The 12,628-nt window shown below is 41.2% G+C and overlaps 1 protein-coding gene across 6 annotated transcripts in view; it reads right to left on the bottom strand.

Moving 5' to 3' along the window:
- The window catches only part of mov10l1 (Mov10 like RNA helicase 1), a 92,029-nt gene that overhangs the window by 47,553 nt on the left and 31,848 nt on the right, over positions 1-12,628 (bottom strand). For 5 of the 6 annotated variants that reach the window (XM_070897393.1, XM_070897391.1, XM_070897392.1 and 2 more), the window contains exons 8-12: positions 9,868-10,401; positions 4,750-4,950; positions 3,592-3,706; positions 3,320-3,497; positions 878-948 (exon numbers count right to left, since the gene is read on the bottom strand). In XM_070897393.1, the coding sequence (XP_070753494.1) occupies positions 878-948; positions 3,320-3,497; positions 3,592-3,706; positions 4,750-4,950; positions 9,868-10,401 (1,099 nt within the window). The remainder of the gene's footprint in view (positions 1-877; positions 949-3,319; positions 3,498-3,591; positions 3,707-4,749; positions 4,951-9,867; positions 10,402-12,628) is intronic. The other variant, XM_070897394.1, reaches the window with a different exon arrangement.

Raw genomic sequence — 12,628 nt, forward strand, 5'->3', positions numbered from 1 at the left:
CGCCAAGAGTACTTCTCCGCCATGCTTAGTACTTCGGTGGGGATTCCATCTGCTCCTGTTGTTTCTCAGTTGTCGGATGGCCTTCTCAACCTCATGCAGGGCTGGGATTGTGCCGAGGTGGTGACAGGTAGCATGCTGTGGGATAGAGTCGAGGATACTCACGTCAAAGACAAGAGTCTTGGTTGAGGAGATCCTCAAAGTGCTCCTTCCAGCAGGCACGAACTGCCTCTCTGTCCTTGATGAGCACCTCTCCATTCTTGGCTCTCAATGGAATAGGACCTTGATTGCTTGGGCCATAGGTGGACTTGACTGCGCTAAAAAATCCACGCACGTCATGATTGTTTGCTAGATGCTGAATCTCCTGCACTTTTTCCACCCATCATTTGTTCTTTAGATCACGAGTTTTTTGTTGGACCTCGGCCTTCAGTTGTCTGCAGGTCTGCTTTCTTTCACTCGAGTTATGGAGTTGTTTCCAATTCAGAAATGCTGTGCTTTTGCGGTTTACTAGCTCCTGGATCTCCTGGTCATTCTCATCGAATCAGTCTTGATGTTTTTTGGTAAAGTAACCAAGAGTCTCTTTGCAAGTGCTAATTATGTTGGTTTGAGGGCAGACCAGGCACTATGGACACTGCGGCTCCGGTTCAGTGGAGGTCGTCAGGTTGGTTGTGAGGCGTTGGCTGAATAGGGCTCTCTTAGCAATTTCACTTATGGTTGTAACTAAGAATTCTTGCTTTCAAAATGTCAGTGTGCTCTTGTTTTGAGCACACTGTATTCAATTTGTATTAAGAACGAGAACTATTTTAATTGGTAACTAAATTAGCTACTGTACTCTTTCCAGACAATTATTGGTAGCAGGGAGTACAATTTGCCCATTTACCTCAGTTACAAAGCCACTATACCGCACTTCAGCTTTTGTAGAACAAGAATTCTTCAATATTATTCGGTCACCTAATGACAAACAAAAAACATTTTGAGAACAGGACAAAACTAAATGAATATTGAGACATTAAGGCAATACAACATTTAACAATGCGCCTTTTATTCTAATCATATGCTGCACCCTTCGTGTCTATATTTATTAAAGTAAAAATAATGTTTCAGAAATGTGTTTCCCAAAGGATTTGCATAAAGGAAGTCAAGTCATGTGACCTTGAACATAAAACGCTGGAGTTGTGACCACTAAACATAGGTTGTGTGTGGTTTTACTTGAAAATTACAGCCTACTCTTAATTCAACATTGCTTCATTCAAGTTAACTGGTAATTCAATTTTTGGCACTAAATATCTACTTTGCTGTGTTTTGTATATTGCTTCATTCAAATTATTAGTTAATTCAATTTTGTTCAGTGAAATAAAAAAGTGATCAGACTATCCCTTATATTATCTCGCCTCTCCCTCGGATCTCCAACCCTCCGAGATCTTTGTGCTCCTCCAAGTCTGGCCTCTTGTGCATTCCCGATTTTAATCGCTCCACCATTGGTGGCTGTGCCTTCAGCTGCCTAGGCCCGGGGTTCTGGAAATCCCTCCCCTAAGCCTTTCCACCTCTTTACCTCTCTCTCCTCCTTCAAAATGCTTCTTAAAACCTACCTCTCTGACCAAGCTTTTGGTCACTTGTCTTAATATCGTATGTGGCTTGGTGTCAAATTTTGTTTGACAACGCTTCTGTGAAGTGTCTTGGACGTTTTACTACATTGTTGGTATTGCATGTTTTTCATTTTATAGGCAGAGAGATAAAATACAGTAAACAGTAGTTCTGGGGCATTCCTCATTACTCAGTGGATAAATGCAAAAGGCAATACTGGATCTTGCAGACGAGCAATGTTTCAATTTAAATCCCTAGGTTTATACCAATAAGAGGCCTCACCGCCAAGTACAAACAGCAGATCCTGTTTAAGTTCTTTCCCCAGACTTATTGTTAGTATTGGGGAATAATACTACCAATTTCTATGAAATATCTGCTTTGGTTCAGTGGTAGCACTCTTTCTTCTCGAGTCAGAAGCTTGTGGGTTCAAGCCACAATCCAGAGACTTGAGCACATAATCTAGGCTGCCACTCCCTGTTGAAGGAATACCACACCAATGCATGAGACGTTCAACCGAGTCCTGGTCTGCCCCCTCAGGTGAATGTAAAAGATCCCATGGCACTTTGAGGTGTCCTGGCTGTTTATGGGAACTTGCATGAATTACCTGTCGTGTTTCTTACATTAAAACAGTAACTATAATTCATTGACTGTAAAGTACGTTAGGACATCCTGAGATTGTGAAAAGAATTATATAAATGTAATTTTTTTTCCTTCAATGACTTGCTCGATGATACTTAGTGCTCCACAAATCCTCACGCTAGTCTCTCTCAGCACTTTGGAATAAATACCATATAACCCAGGGGAATCATTCATTTTAAATCCCTTCAGCTTGTCTAAGACTTTCATCTAATTTCTATCAAAGTCCTGAATTTTGCATTGGTACTTTTTGAGGTCATGTTGTTTGTGTCATTTAAGGCCCCCATATTATTTCTTTTTTTTCTTAAATCATAACCCTTTATTCTTTACCTTTTTAATGTATCTAGCTTTCGCATTTGTGCACATTCCACACCAAATTCATCTCATAAACGCCATCTTAATTTTACTTGTCACATCCTGCCCCCCAGTCTTGTTTGCTCCATTTGTTCTCAACTTTATTTTATTATCTCATGTGTTCCCTTTTGCTTTTACTGCTAATTGGTGTCCCATTTTGATTCTCACTTCCTTTGGGTATCCTTTTCAGTATCTCCTTGCTTCAGCAGACTGCTTTATTGGCAATCACATACAGATGCTGTTTTACTGCTTAGCTCCTCTCCTCTATTAACATTAATTTACTTTTCAGCTGCTGCCTTTTAGTTTTCAAAACAAAGAATCCGTACTCCTCTGTCTTTACTTGAAGGGAATACCTGCATCCTATCCTTAGTATATATATTTTTTAACCTCTCTCACAATGAGGTATTTTGCTGCTTTGCCAACAATCATGCTTTAATTTCACATTGATTACTCCCAATGGAGACAACCAGATACTCTTAATTTAGCAAACTTCAGCTGCTGTGCTGGATGCTGTTAGATTATTTTTGCAGCCACGCCATTCGGTATAGTGCCCATGAATAGCCGAGTTCGGAATTTAAATTAACTTCATGACAAATAATTGAAATACAGTTTTAAAAGGTTAGATCGAGGTAACTTTGGGGATTAACTGTCCCATCCGACCTCTCAACTGGGGCAACAGCACAAAATGAATTGGCTCAAAACCCAATAGTCTATATAGAGGTTGTAAATGGATTTATATCCAACTAACCAATAAATACAGATGGCCGGCCTTCAACCAACCCTGGCACCTCCAGAATTAAGTCGTCTCCATGCTTTTTCAAAACCACTGCAAACATGTTAAAACCTCTTGTCTCCAACTCTGCTTCAATCTCCTCCAGCCACAGAAGAGTTGAAAAACGGTCTTTATATTTTAACATGTTCATAGCCTAAAAAGATTCAAAACAAATATTTATTTTAAAAAGGAATCATTTTTCTTTAAAACTGGAAAAGGACTGACTGCAACTAAGTTAAGTTACCAACCTCCCCGAGACTTGGCTGATTAGTGAGGACATCTGCACCTTTTTCAATGCATTCCTTCAATCTCTCAGGTATGGGGTAATGTGGAAGAAAGCTAGGTATGTGTCTTCTGGCAAGTCTAGATGGAACATTCATAAAGTTAACATTCAAAGCTAGATGAGCTGTTGTCCAAACTTCTGAAAGTTCTTTCCACTCCCTACCCACTCATTTCCTACATTACAGGGGACTACACTTCAAAAGTACTTTATTGGCTGTGAAGCGCTTTAGGATATCTTGAGGTCGTGAAAGGCACTATATAAATGCAAATCTTTCTTTTTCTTTCAATCAGCTATTTTGTCCTGAAGAGGGACCAAGCTTTCATTAAATTCCACAACTGAAGAATCAGGCTGTTCACATTTGATGTGGTGTTCAGTTTTTAACCTGTTTTGCAAACGGTCCTCCCCACCACAACGATCAACTATACTCTTTAAAGAAAAAACATAGACCAGTTTTAATCATTCAAAGCTATGTTGTCATTGTCAGAACATTTTTAAAACACATTTTCTAAATATCACCTTAATCGTGTTTGACTTATACCTCTGAAAACAGTAGTGACAAATCGTCATAATATTTTACAATTTTTAATGTTGCTCCTTATTTCCATCAGGTGGCATCTCGATAGGATTTCCCATTATGTAGCGAGCAGTTAAGAGGCACACACTCATACCTGTAGCTGCACACTTCTAGCGCTAGATGGAGCTTCAGAATGTCGCATTCTCTAGCTTTCCACAAATGTTCCGACTGTCCTGTAAATTATTTTCTCTTCTAATAATTTCTAATTTTAACAAGTTAGTTAATTTTCCACCCTTTGTAAGCATTTACCACCTTTCATACTGCATTTAATCAATTACTGGGCAGACCCAGTTCCCCACCTGACAAAGTAATCTAATCATATTTCTAACCAACATGCAAATAACTAATTTTAAAATAATGCAAGGCTGGGTGACCAGTGTGCAATGCCAGGAGACATCGTCCATAGGGTGCGCAGTTCCTCGAAGTTCACACTTTTCCCAGCATATGTTCATCATTTCCTTGATATAAAAACATTGAATCCTCTGATTAAACCCATGAGTAAAGCCACAGGAGAACTGCTAGTGTATCATTTGAAAAACTTTAAGGTACCTTGAAGGATTTCGCACACTCACAACCGTGAAGTTAGTTTCTTTTTCATCTATTTGAAGGGATTTGTGTTGTGTGGGATGATATTGGGATCGTGGTATAAGGAGACATTCCTCATCGCTCATCACATCCACCTCCACATAACGTCCCATCACAAAGCCATTAAAATAAAGCAAGAGAAGATCTTTACAACGACCAGGATTTCTGTAAAGAATAAGTCAAAATTATATATAAAAGTTAATAACTGAAAGAAATCAAGTGCATTACTGGAATGTGTTTCAAGCAATGTGTATTGCAAGTAAAATAAGTACTATTTTAAAAATCCAATGTAATATTGAGATGATTTTAACTCTTAGCCCATTAACGATAACTTATGGTCATCATAGTGAAGTTCATTGCACGGAAATCCATTCTAGATTTGAATAAAGGTATTGTTCTTGTGGAATGATAACAAAATAAACTCTACATGCACAATCAGAAGTTATTGGGAATTGAATTATGCAGTGCATAAAAATGGGAAACCTTGGGTCTATGATAATTTGTCTTGCTGACTTTACATTTACCCCAGCCAACCTTTCCCAAGAAATAAACTACTGGCGCACTGCAATGACATCCACGTTGCAAACTGTGGGGCAGTAAGGACATATATCCAAACGCATGAGGTGAGGCTTGTTCGACAGGGGACGTACAAGTCTAATGCTTTTCCAGTTCCTGCCAGGGCAAATGCAAATCCAACACTTGTACTGGTCTTGGTTTTTCGCTTCCTCTGTGCCTGGTGCTAGTGCACGGGAGTAGAATCTCAGCTCCAAGATGTTACATAGGCCAGCATAGCAACAGTTGCAGAGTCAAGGGACATGGCAGAAAGGTATAGCTGAATGTTGTCAACAGTGTTTGCTAGTGCTGTTGGGGAGGGGCTAAATTAATATGGCAGGGGGATGGGAACCTATGCAGGGAGGCTGAAGGAAGTAAAAAGGGGGCAGAAGCAAAAGGTAGAAAGGAGAAAAGCAAGAATTGAGGGGAGAGAAATCAAGGGCAGAAATCAACAAGGGCCACAATACAACATAATTCTAAAAGGACAGAGAGTGTTAAAAAACAAGCCTGAAGGCTCCGAGTCTCAATGCGAGGAGCATTCGTAATAAGGTGGACGAATTAACTGCACAGATAGCTGTTAATGGATATGATGTACTTGGGATTACGGAGCCATAGCTCCAGGGTAACCAAGGCTGGGAACTCAACATCCAGGGGTATTCAATATTCAGGAAGGATAGACAGGAAGGAAAAGGAGGTGGGGTAGCGTTAATGGTTAAAGAAGAGGTTAACGCAATAGCAAGGAAGGACATTAGCTTGGATGATGTGGAATCTATATGGGTAGAGCTGCAGAACACCAAAAGGGCAGAAAACGTTAGTGGGAGTTGTGTACAGACCACCAAACAGTAGTAGAGAGGTTGGGGATGGCATCAAACAGGAAATTAGGGACGCATGCAATAAGGGTACAGCAATTATCATGGGTGACTTTAACCTATATATTGATTGGGCTAACCAAACTGGTAGCAACACTGTGGAGGGGAATTTCCTGGAGTGGATAAGGGATGGTTTTCTAGACCAATATGTCGAGGAACCAACTAGAGAGCAGGCCATCCTAGACTGGGTCTTGTGTAACAAGAGAGGATTAATTAGCAATCTGGTCATGCATGGCCCCTTGGGGAAGAGTGACTATAATATGGTAGAATTCTTCATTAAGATGGAGAGCGACACAGTTAATTCAGAGATTAGGGTCCTGTACTTAAAGAAAGGAAACTTCGATGGTGTGAGACGTCATTTGGCTAGGAAAGACTGGCGAATGATACTTAAAGGGTTGACGGTGGATAGGCAATGGCAGACATTTAAATATCACATGGATGAATTACAACTATTGTAATGGCATATTGTCTGGCATAAAAATAAAACAGGAAAGGTGGTTCAACCGTGGCTAACAAGGGAAATTAGGAATATAGTGTTAAATCCAAGGAAGAGGCATATAAATTGGCCAGAAAAAGCAGCAAACCTGAGGACTGGAAGAAATTTAGAATTCAGCAGAGGAGGACTAAGGGTTTAATTAGGAGGGGGAAAAGAGAGTATGAGAGTAAGCTTGCTGGGAACATAAAAACTGACTGCAAAAGCTTCTATAGATATGTGAAGAGAAAAAGATTAGTGAAGACTAATGTAGGTTCCTTGTAGTCAGAATCAGGTGAATTCATAATGGGGAACAAGGAAATGGCAGACCAACTGAACAAATACTTTGGTTCTGTCTTCACTAAGGAAGACACGAATAACCTCCCGAAAATACTAGGGGACCGAGGGTCTCGTGGGATGGAGGAACTGAGGGGAATCCTTATTAGTCAGGAAATGGTGTTCGGGAAACTGATGGGACTGAAGGCCGATAAATCCCCAGGGCCTGATAGTCTGCATCACAGAGTACTTAAGGAAGTGGCCCTAGAAATAGTAGATGCATTGGTGGTCATTTTCCAAAATTCCATGGACTCTGGATCAGTACCTATGGATTGGAGAGTAGCTAATGTAACCCCACTTTTTAAAAAAAGGAGGGAAAGAAAACAGGGAACTATAGACTGGTTAGCCTGACATTGGTGGTGGGGAAAATGCTGGTATCAATTATTAAAGATGTAATAGCAGCGCATTTGGAAAGCAGTGACAGGATCAATCCAATTCAGCATGGATTTATGAAAGGGACATTATGCTTGACAAATCTTCTAGAGTTTTTTGAGGATGTAACTAGTAAAGTGGATAAGGGAAAACCAGTGGATGTGGTGTATGTGGACTTTCAAAAGGCCTTTGACAAGGTCCCATGCTAGAGATTAGTGTACAAAATTAAGGCACATGGTATTGGGGGTAATGTATTGACGTGGATAGAGAACTGGTTGGCAGACAGGAAGCAAAAAGTGGGAATAAACGGGTCCTTTTCAGAATGGCAGGGAGTGACTAGTGGGGTGCCACAAGGTTCAGTGCTGGGACCCCAGCTATTTACAATATACATTAATGATTTAGACGAAGGAATTGAATGTAATATTTCCAAGTTTGCAGATGACACTAAGCTGGGTGGCAGAGTGAGCTGTGAGGAGGAAGCTAAGAGGCTGCAGTGTGACTTGGACAGGTTAGGTGAATGGGCAAATGCATGGCAGATGCAGTATAATGTGGATAAATGTGACAAAAATAGGAAGGCAGATTATCATCTGAATGGTGACAGATTAGTAAAAGGGGAGGGTGCAACGAGACCTGGGTGTCATCGTACATCAGTCACTGAAGGTAGGCATGCAGGTACAGCAGGCAGTAAAGAAAGCAAATGGCATGCTTTTTTTTTACTGCTAGCGAGAGGATTTGAGTATAGGAGCAAGGAGGTCTTACTGCAGTTGTACAGGGCCTTGGTGAGACCACACCTTGAATATTGTGTGCAGTTTTGGTCTCCTAATCTGAGGAAGGACATGCTTGCTACTGAGGGAGTGCAGCGAAGGTTCACCAGACTAATTCCCAGGATGGCAGGACTTACATGAAGAAAGACTGGATCGGCTCGGCTTATACTCACTGGAATTTAGAAGAATGAGAGGGGATCTCATAGAAACACATAAAATTATGACAGGGCTGGACAGGTTAGATGCAGGAAGAATGTTCCCAATGTTGGGGAAGTGCAGAACCAGGGGTCATAGTCCAAGGATAAGGGGTAAGCCATTTAGGACTGAGATGAGGAGAAACTTTTTCACCTAAATAGTGGTGAACCTGTGGAATTCTCTCCAACAAAAAGTTGTTTAGTCCAGTTCGTTGGATATATTCAAGAGGGAGTTAGATGCGGACCTTAGGGCTAAGGGGATCAGGGGGTATGGAGAGAAGACGGGAGTGGGGTACTGAAGTTGCATGATCAGCCATGATCATATTGAATGGAGGTGCAGGCTCGAAGGGCCTGCTCCTGCACCTACTTTCTATGTTTCTACAGATGGAAGCTGATCCCAAGTGTGCTATTTCCAAGAGGCATCGTGTATGTGAAGAATCAGAAAGTTTGAAAATCGGAGTGTGGTTGTGGGAGGAGAAACCATCACAGGAGAAACGGTTTCCAATTGCGGGAGGGTTGGTAACCAGACTACACATATTTAAGATAATTGGCAATAATTGGGGGAGACTTTTACAGGAGTGATGATGCTGTGCCAAATTTTTAATCGCATAATACTCCTGTGAAGCTCCTTGGGACGTTTCACTATGTTAAAGGCGCTATAGAAATACAAATTGTTGTGTTGTTGGAATGGATTGCCTGTAAGAATGGAGGAAGCAGATTTAGTTGTAACTTTCAAAAAAGGGAATTTGATACATACTTAAAAAGGAAACATTCGCTAGACTATGGGGAAGGGGTAGGGGAATGGGATCAATTGAATAGCTTTCAGAGAACTGACACAGGCACAATGGGCCAAATATCCTCCTTTTATGCTGGGCCAAATATCCTCCTTTTATGCTGTATGATTCAATGATATACTGACGATATTGGGACAAGTAGGAATGGGAGCATGCGAGAGTGGTAGTAAAGAAGGAATCAGCAGGAGGAAGGCAGTGAAGGAGAATAAAGTGGTCAACCATAATTGTGGTGCATGCAACACACAAATCACTGACTCCACATGGTCTGGTGTAAGTCTAACTGCTGTTCGTCCTTTATTGTTCAGCTCCAGAGTGCCTCCCAGGTGTGGTGGTCAGCCTTATATAGCCTTTGTTACAGGTACTACCAGGGTTTCCCACCGCAGCGCCCTCTGTGGTGTGGCATAGTACTTACAATACATTTAAGGTACTGGGACGATACACACATCATTACATAACAATAATGAAACTAGGGAGCAGGAATTCCTTGATCTACTTGCAGCTGGCTGAGCAGGCCTTTAAAACCAGAAAAGGAATGAGAGGGTCTTAACATTCAGGCAAAATTATCTGAGGCTTTCACACCTCTGCCATCATTTTTGATCATATCTCATACTTAAACCTCAATAGAGTTTAAGAATTAAAATTAGTGCTAGTTACCTTTTAAGCTACAGACACTGATCAGCATGTCAATACTATTCAATAAGAAGTTATTTTCAATAATAAGGCTCTTACTTTGCCTCACACCTGAGGTTTATGTAGACTTTGCTATCAGGTAGTATTTTCAGCGCTGTTTCAACAATTTCTGCATTTGTATTGAGGTATTGTTCCATCTTTTCACGTTTTACATCAGGATCATCACAAGTTTGTGGACAACTTAGCCAATTTACCGGATATGCAGAGACTGATGGCAGGTTCTTCAACAATTTATCTCGAGTGCTTTGTGAACCGTATGTAACACCTTGTTGATATGAAGTTATCTCACAAGGTGAAGGTACATTCGTGTGATCAAGAGTCATATAAGGGGACTTAGAGTCTGGCTGAATCGATATCCTGTGAAGGGAAGAATTGAGGTCCGTAAATGATGACTGGGATCTAGTCACACTACAGTTAGGTACAAATCCAATGGGGCTCTGTTGTTTTATGGCTGTGTTTTCAGAGACAAAGGGAGCTAGAACTACTTGTGGTGATGCCAACAAAAACTGATTTCCTCTCTCCCATCCTGCCAGCTTGCAGTTCAGAAGGGTATGGGTCTCTTTTTCTTTGTTCCTGAAAACAAAAATCACAGATGAAGAATGTAAAAATAAATAAAATGGCAACGTACATTCCCTCCATTACTTTCAGAGCTGAGGAGAGCCACAAACATTTAATTAGGAGTCCAAAGACTTTCAGACTTGAGTCATAGCATTTCTAAAAACCCATCCAGTATCATTCAACTCAGTTTGGCCAAACTCTTCTGTCTTGCCTTTGCATTGTTTTCATAAGCAACATGGGATCTTCTGACTGGAATCTAGCACTGTTGCTGAAATGCTCTATTCCATTACATAACACCATGGTCAAATTATTAGTGTAAAAATCTGTAAGTGTACAAGGAGCGCAGATCATTAGCAACATCACTGCAGTACACCATGCACAACATGAAGGGATGCACGGTATAACATGTCCCATGTAGACGATCAAATTGTCCAGTATTACCTCGTGGCATGTAATTCTAATTCCTCATTAATGTGCAAAAATTATTAGCTGACCACAACTACAGCTGTTAGAAGAATAAAACTAAAGAAATGTCATACTTTGATACCCGTCCCCTCAAGAGCATATTACATCATTGTGATTGGTGGTTGTCCCTCAGCAGTTCTGTTCAACTGATTAAATTATGTCTTTGCAGAGGAGACCAAAGCTAAAATAATATATAACTTGTGTAACTCAACGGCCACCAGTTAATAAAGGGGGAGTGGTGAAACAGAAAATACAGGAGCTTGTCGACCAAATTCTATTGATAGGTAATATCAATAGCATTGTCAGGAGGGAGATTGGAAGGGCATAAAGAAAGCACAACATGCTCTAAATTAGTGCATTTATGGTACTCATTGCAACCTCACTCAATCAGTTAGGGTTGCACTGGCCCATTAATTGTGGTCCTCACTGTAAGTTCATATTAATACATATGTAGTGGCACTGAAGATTTTGGTAAACATTAGATTCGGGTCTTTCTTTTCCCTGACTTTGAATAGCAACATCTGAGGAAATATTGTGATCTCTCTTACCCGTACCAGAAAGGTTAGTGCTTTGTTCTCTTAATAGAGAAATTAAGTCTGCGTGATACCTCCTGATGAAGTATCTACTGGGGTAGTATTTCACAGTTCTGCTCAAGACTCAAATATGTTTTTTTTGTTTGTTGCTTACCTGCTAAATCTTGGGTTAATGGACACATTTTTTCTCCTATTACATTCATTATTCTTCAATGCAACCCAACCAACCAGTTAGTACTCGTGACTGTACTGAAGTGTCAATACCTTGTTCACGCAGTGGACTCCGAAGCTTCCATTCATAGAAACATAGAAAATAGGTGCAGGAGCAGGCCATTTAACCCTTCCAGCCTGCACCGCCATTCAATGAGTTCATGGCTGAACATGAAACTTCAGTACCCCCTTCCTGCTTTCTCGCCATACCCCTTGATCCCCCGATTAGCAAGGACTTCATCCAACTCCATTTTGAATATATTTAGTGAATTGGCCTCAACTACTTTCTGTGGTAGAGAATTCCACAGGTTCACCACTCTCTGGGTGAAGAAGTTTCTCCTCATCTCGGTCCTAAATGGCTTACCCCTTATCCATAGACTGTGACCCCTGGTTCTGGACTTCCCCAACATTGGGAACATTCTTCCTGCATCCAACCTGTCCAAACCCGTCAGAATTTTAAACGTTTCTATGAGGTCCCCTCTCACTCTTCTGAACTCCAGTGAATACAAGCCCAGTTGATCCAGTCTTTCTTGATAAGTCAGTCCCACCATCCCGGGAATCAGTCTGGTGAATCTTCGCTGCACTCCCTCAATAGCAAGAACGTCCTTCCTCAAGTTAGGAGACCAAAACTGTACACAATACTCCAGGTGTGGCCTCACCAAGGCCCTGTACAACTGTAGCAACACCTCCCTGCCCCTGTACTCAAATCCCCTCGCTATGAAGGCCAACATGCCATTTGCTTTCTTAACCGCCTGCTGTACCTGCATGCCAACTTTCAATGACTGATGTACCATGACACCCAGGTCTTGCTGCACCTTCCCCCTTCCTAATCTGTCACCATTCAGATAATAGTCTGTCTCTCTGTTTTTACGACCAAAGTGGATAACCTCACATTTATCCACATTATACTTCATCTGCCACGCATTTGCCCACTCACCTAACCTATCCAAGTCACTCTGCAGCCTCATAGCATCCTCCTCGCAGCTCACACTGCCACCCAACTTAGTGTCATCTGCAAATTTGGAGATACTACA

The sequence above is a fragment of the Pristiophorus japonicus genome, chromosome 13 (assembly GCF_044704955.1).
Source record: "Pristiophorus japonicus isolate sPriJap1 chromosome 13, sPriJap1.hap1, whole genome shotgun sequence".
Taxonomy (NCBI): Eukaryota; Metazoa; Chordata; class Chondrichthyes; family Pristiophoridae; genus Pristiophorus; species Pristiophorus japonicus.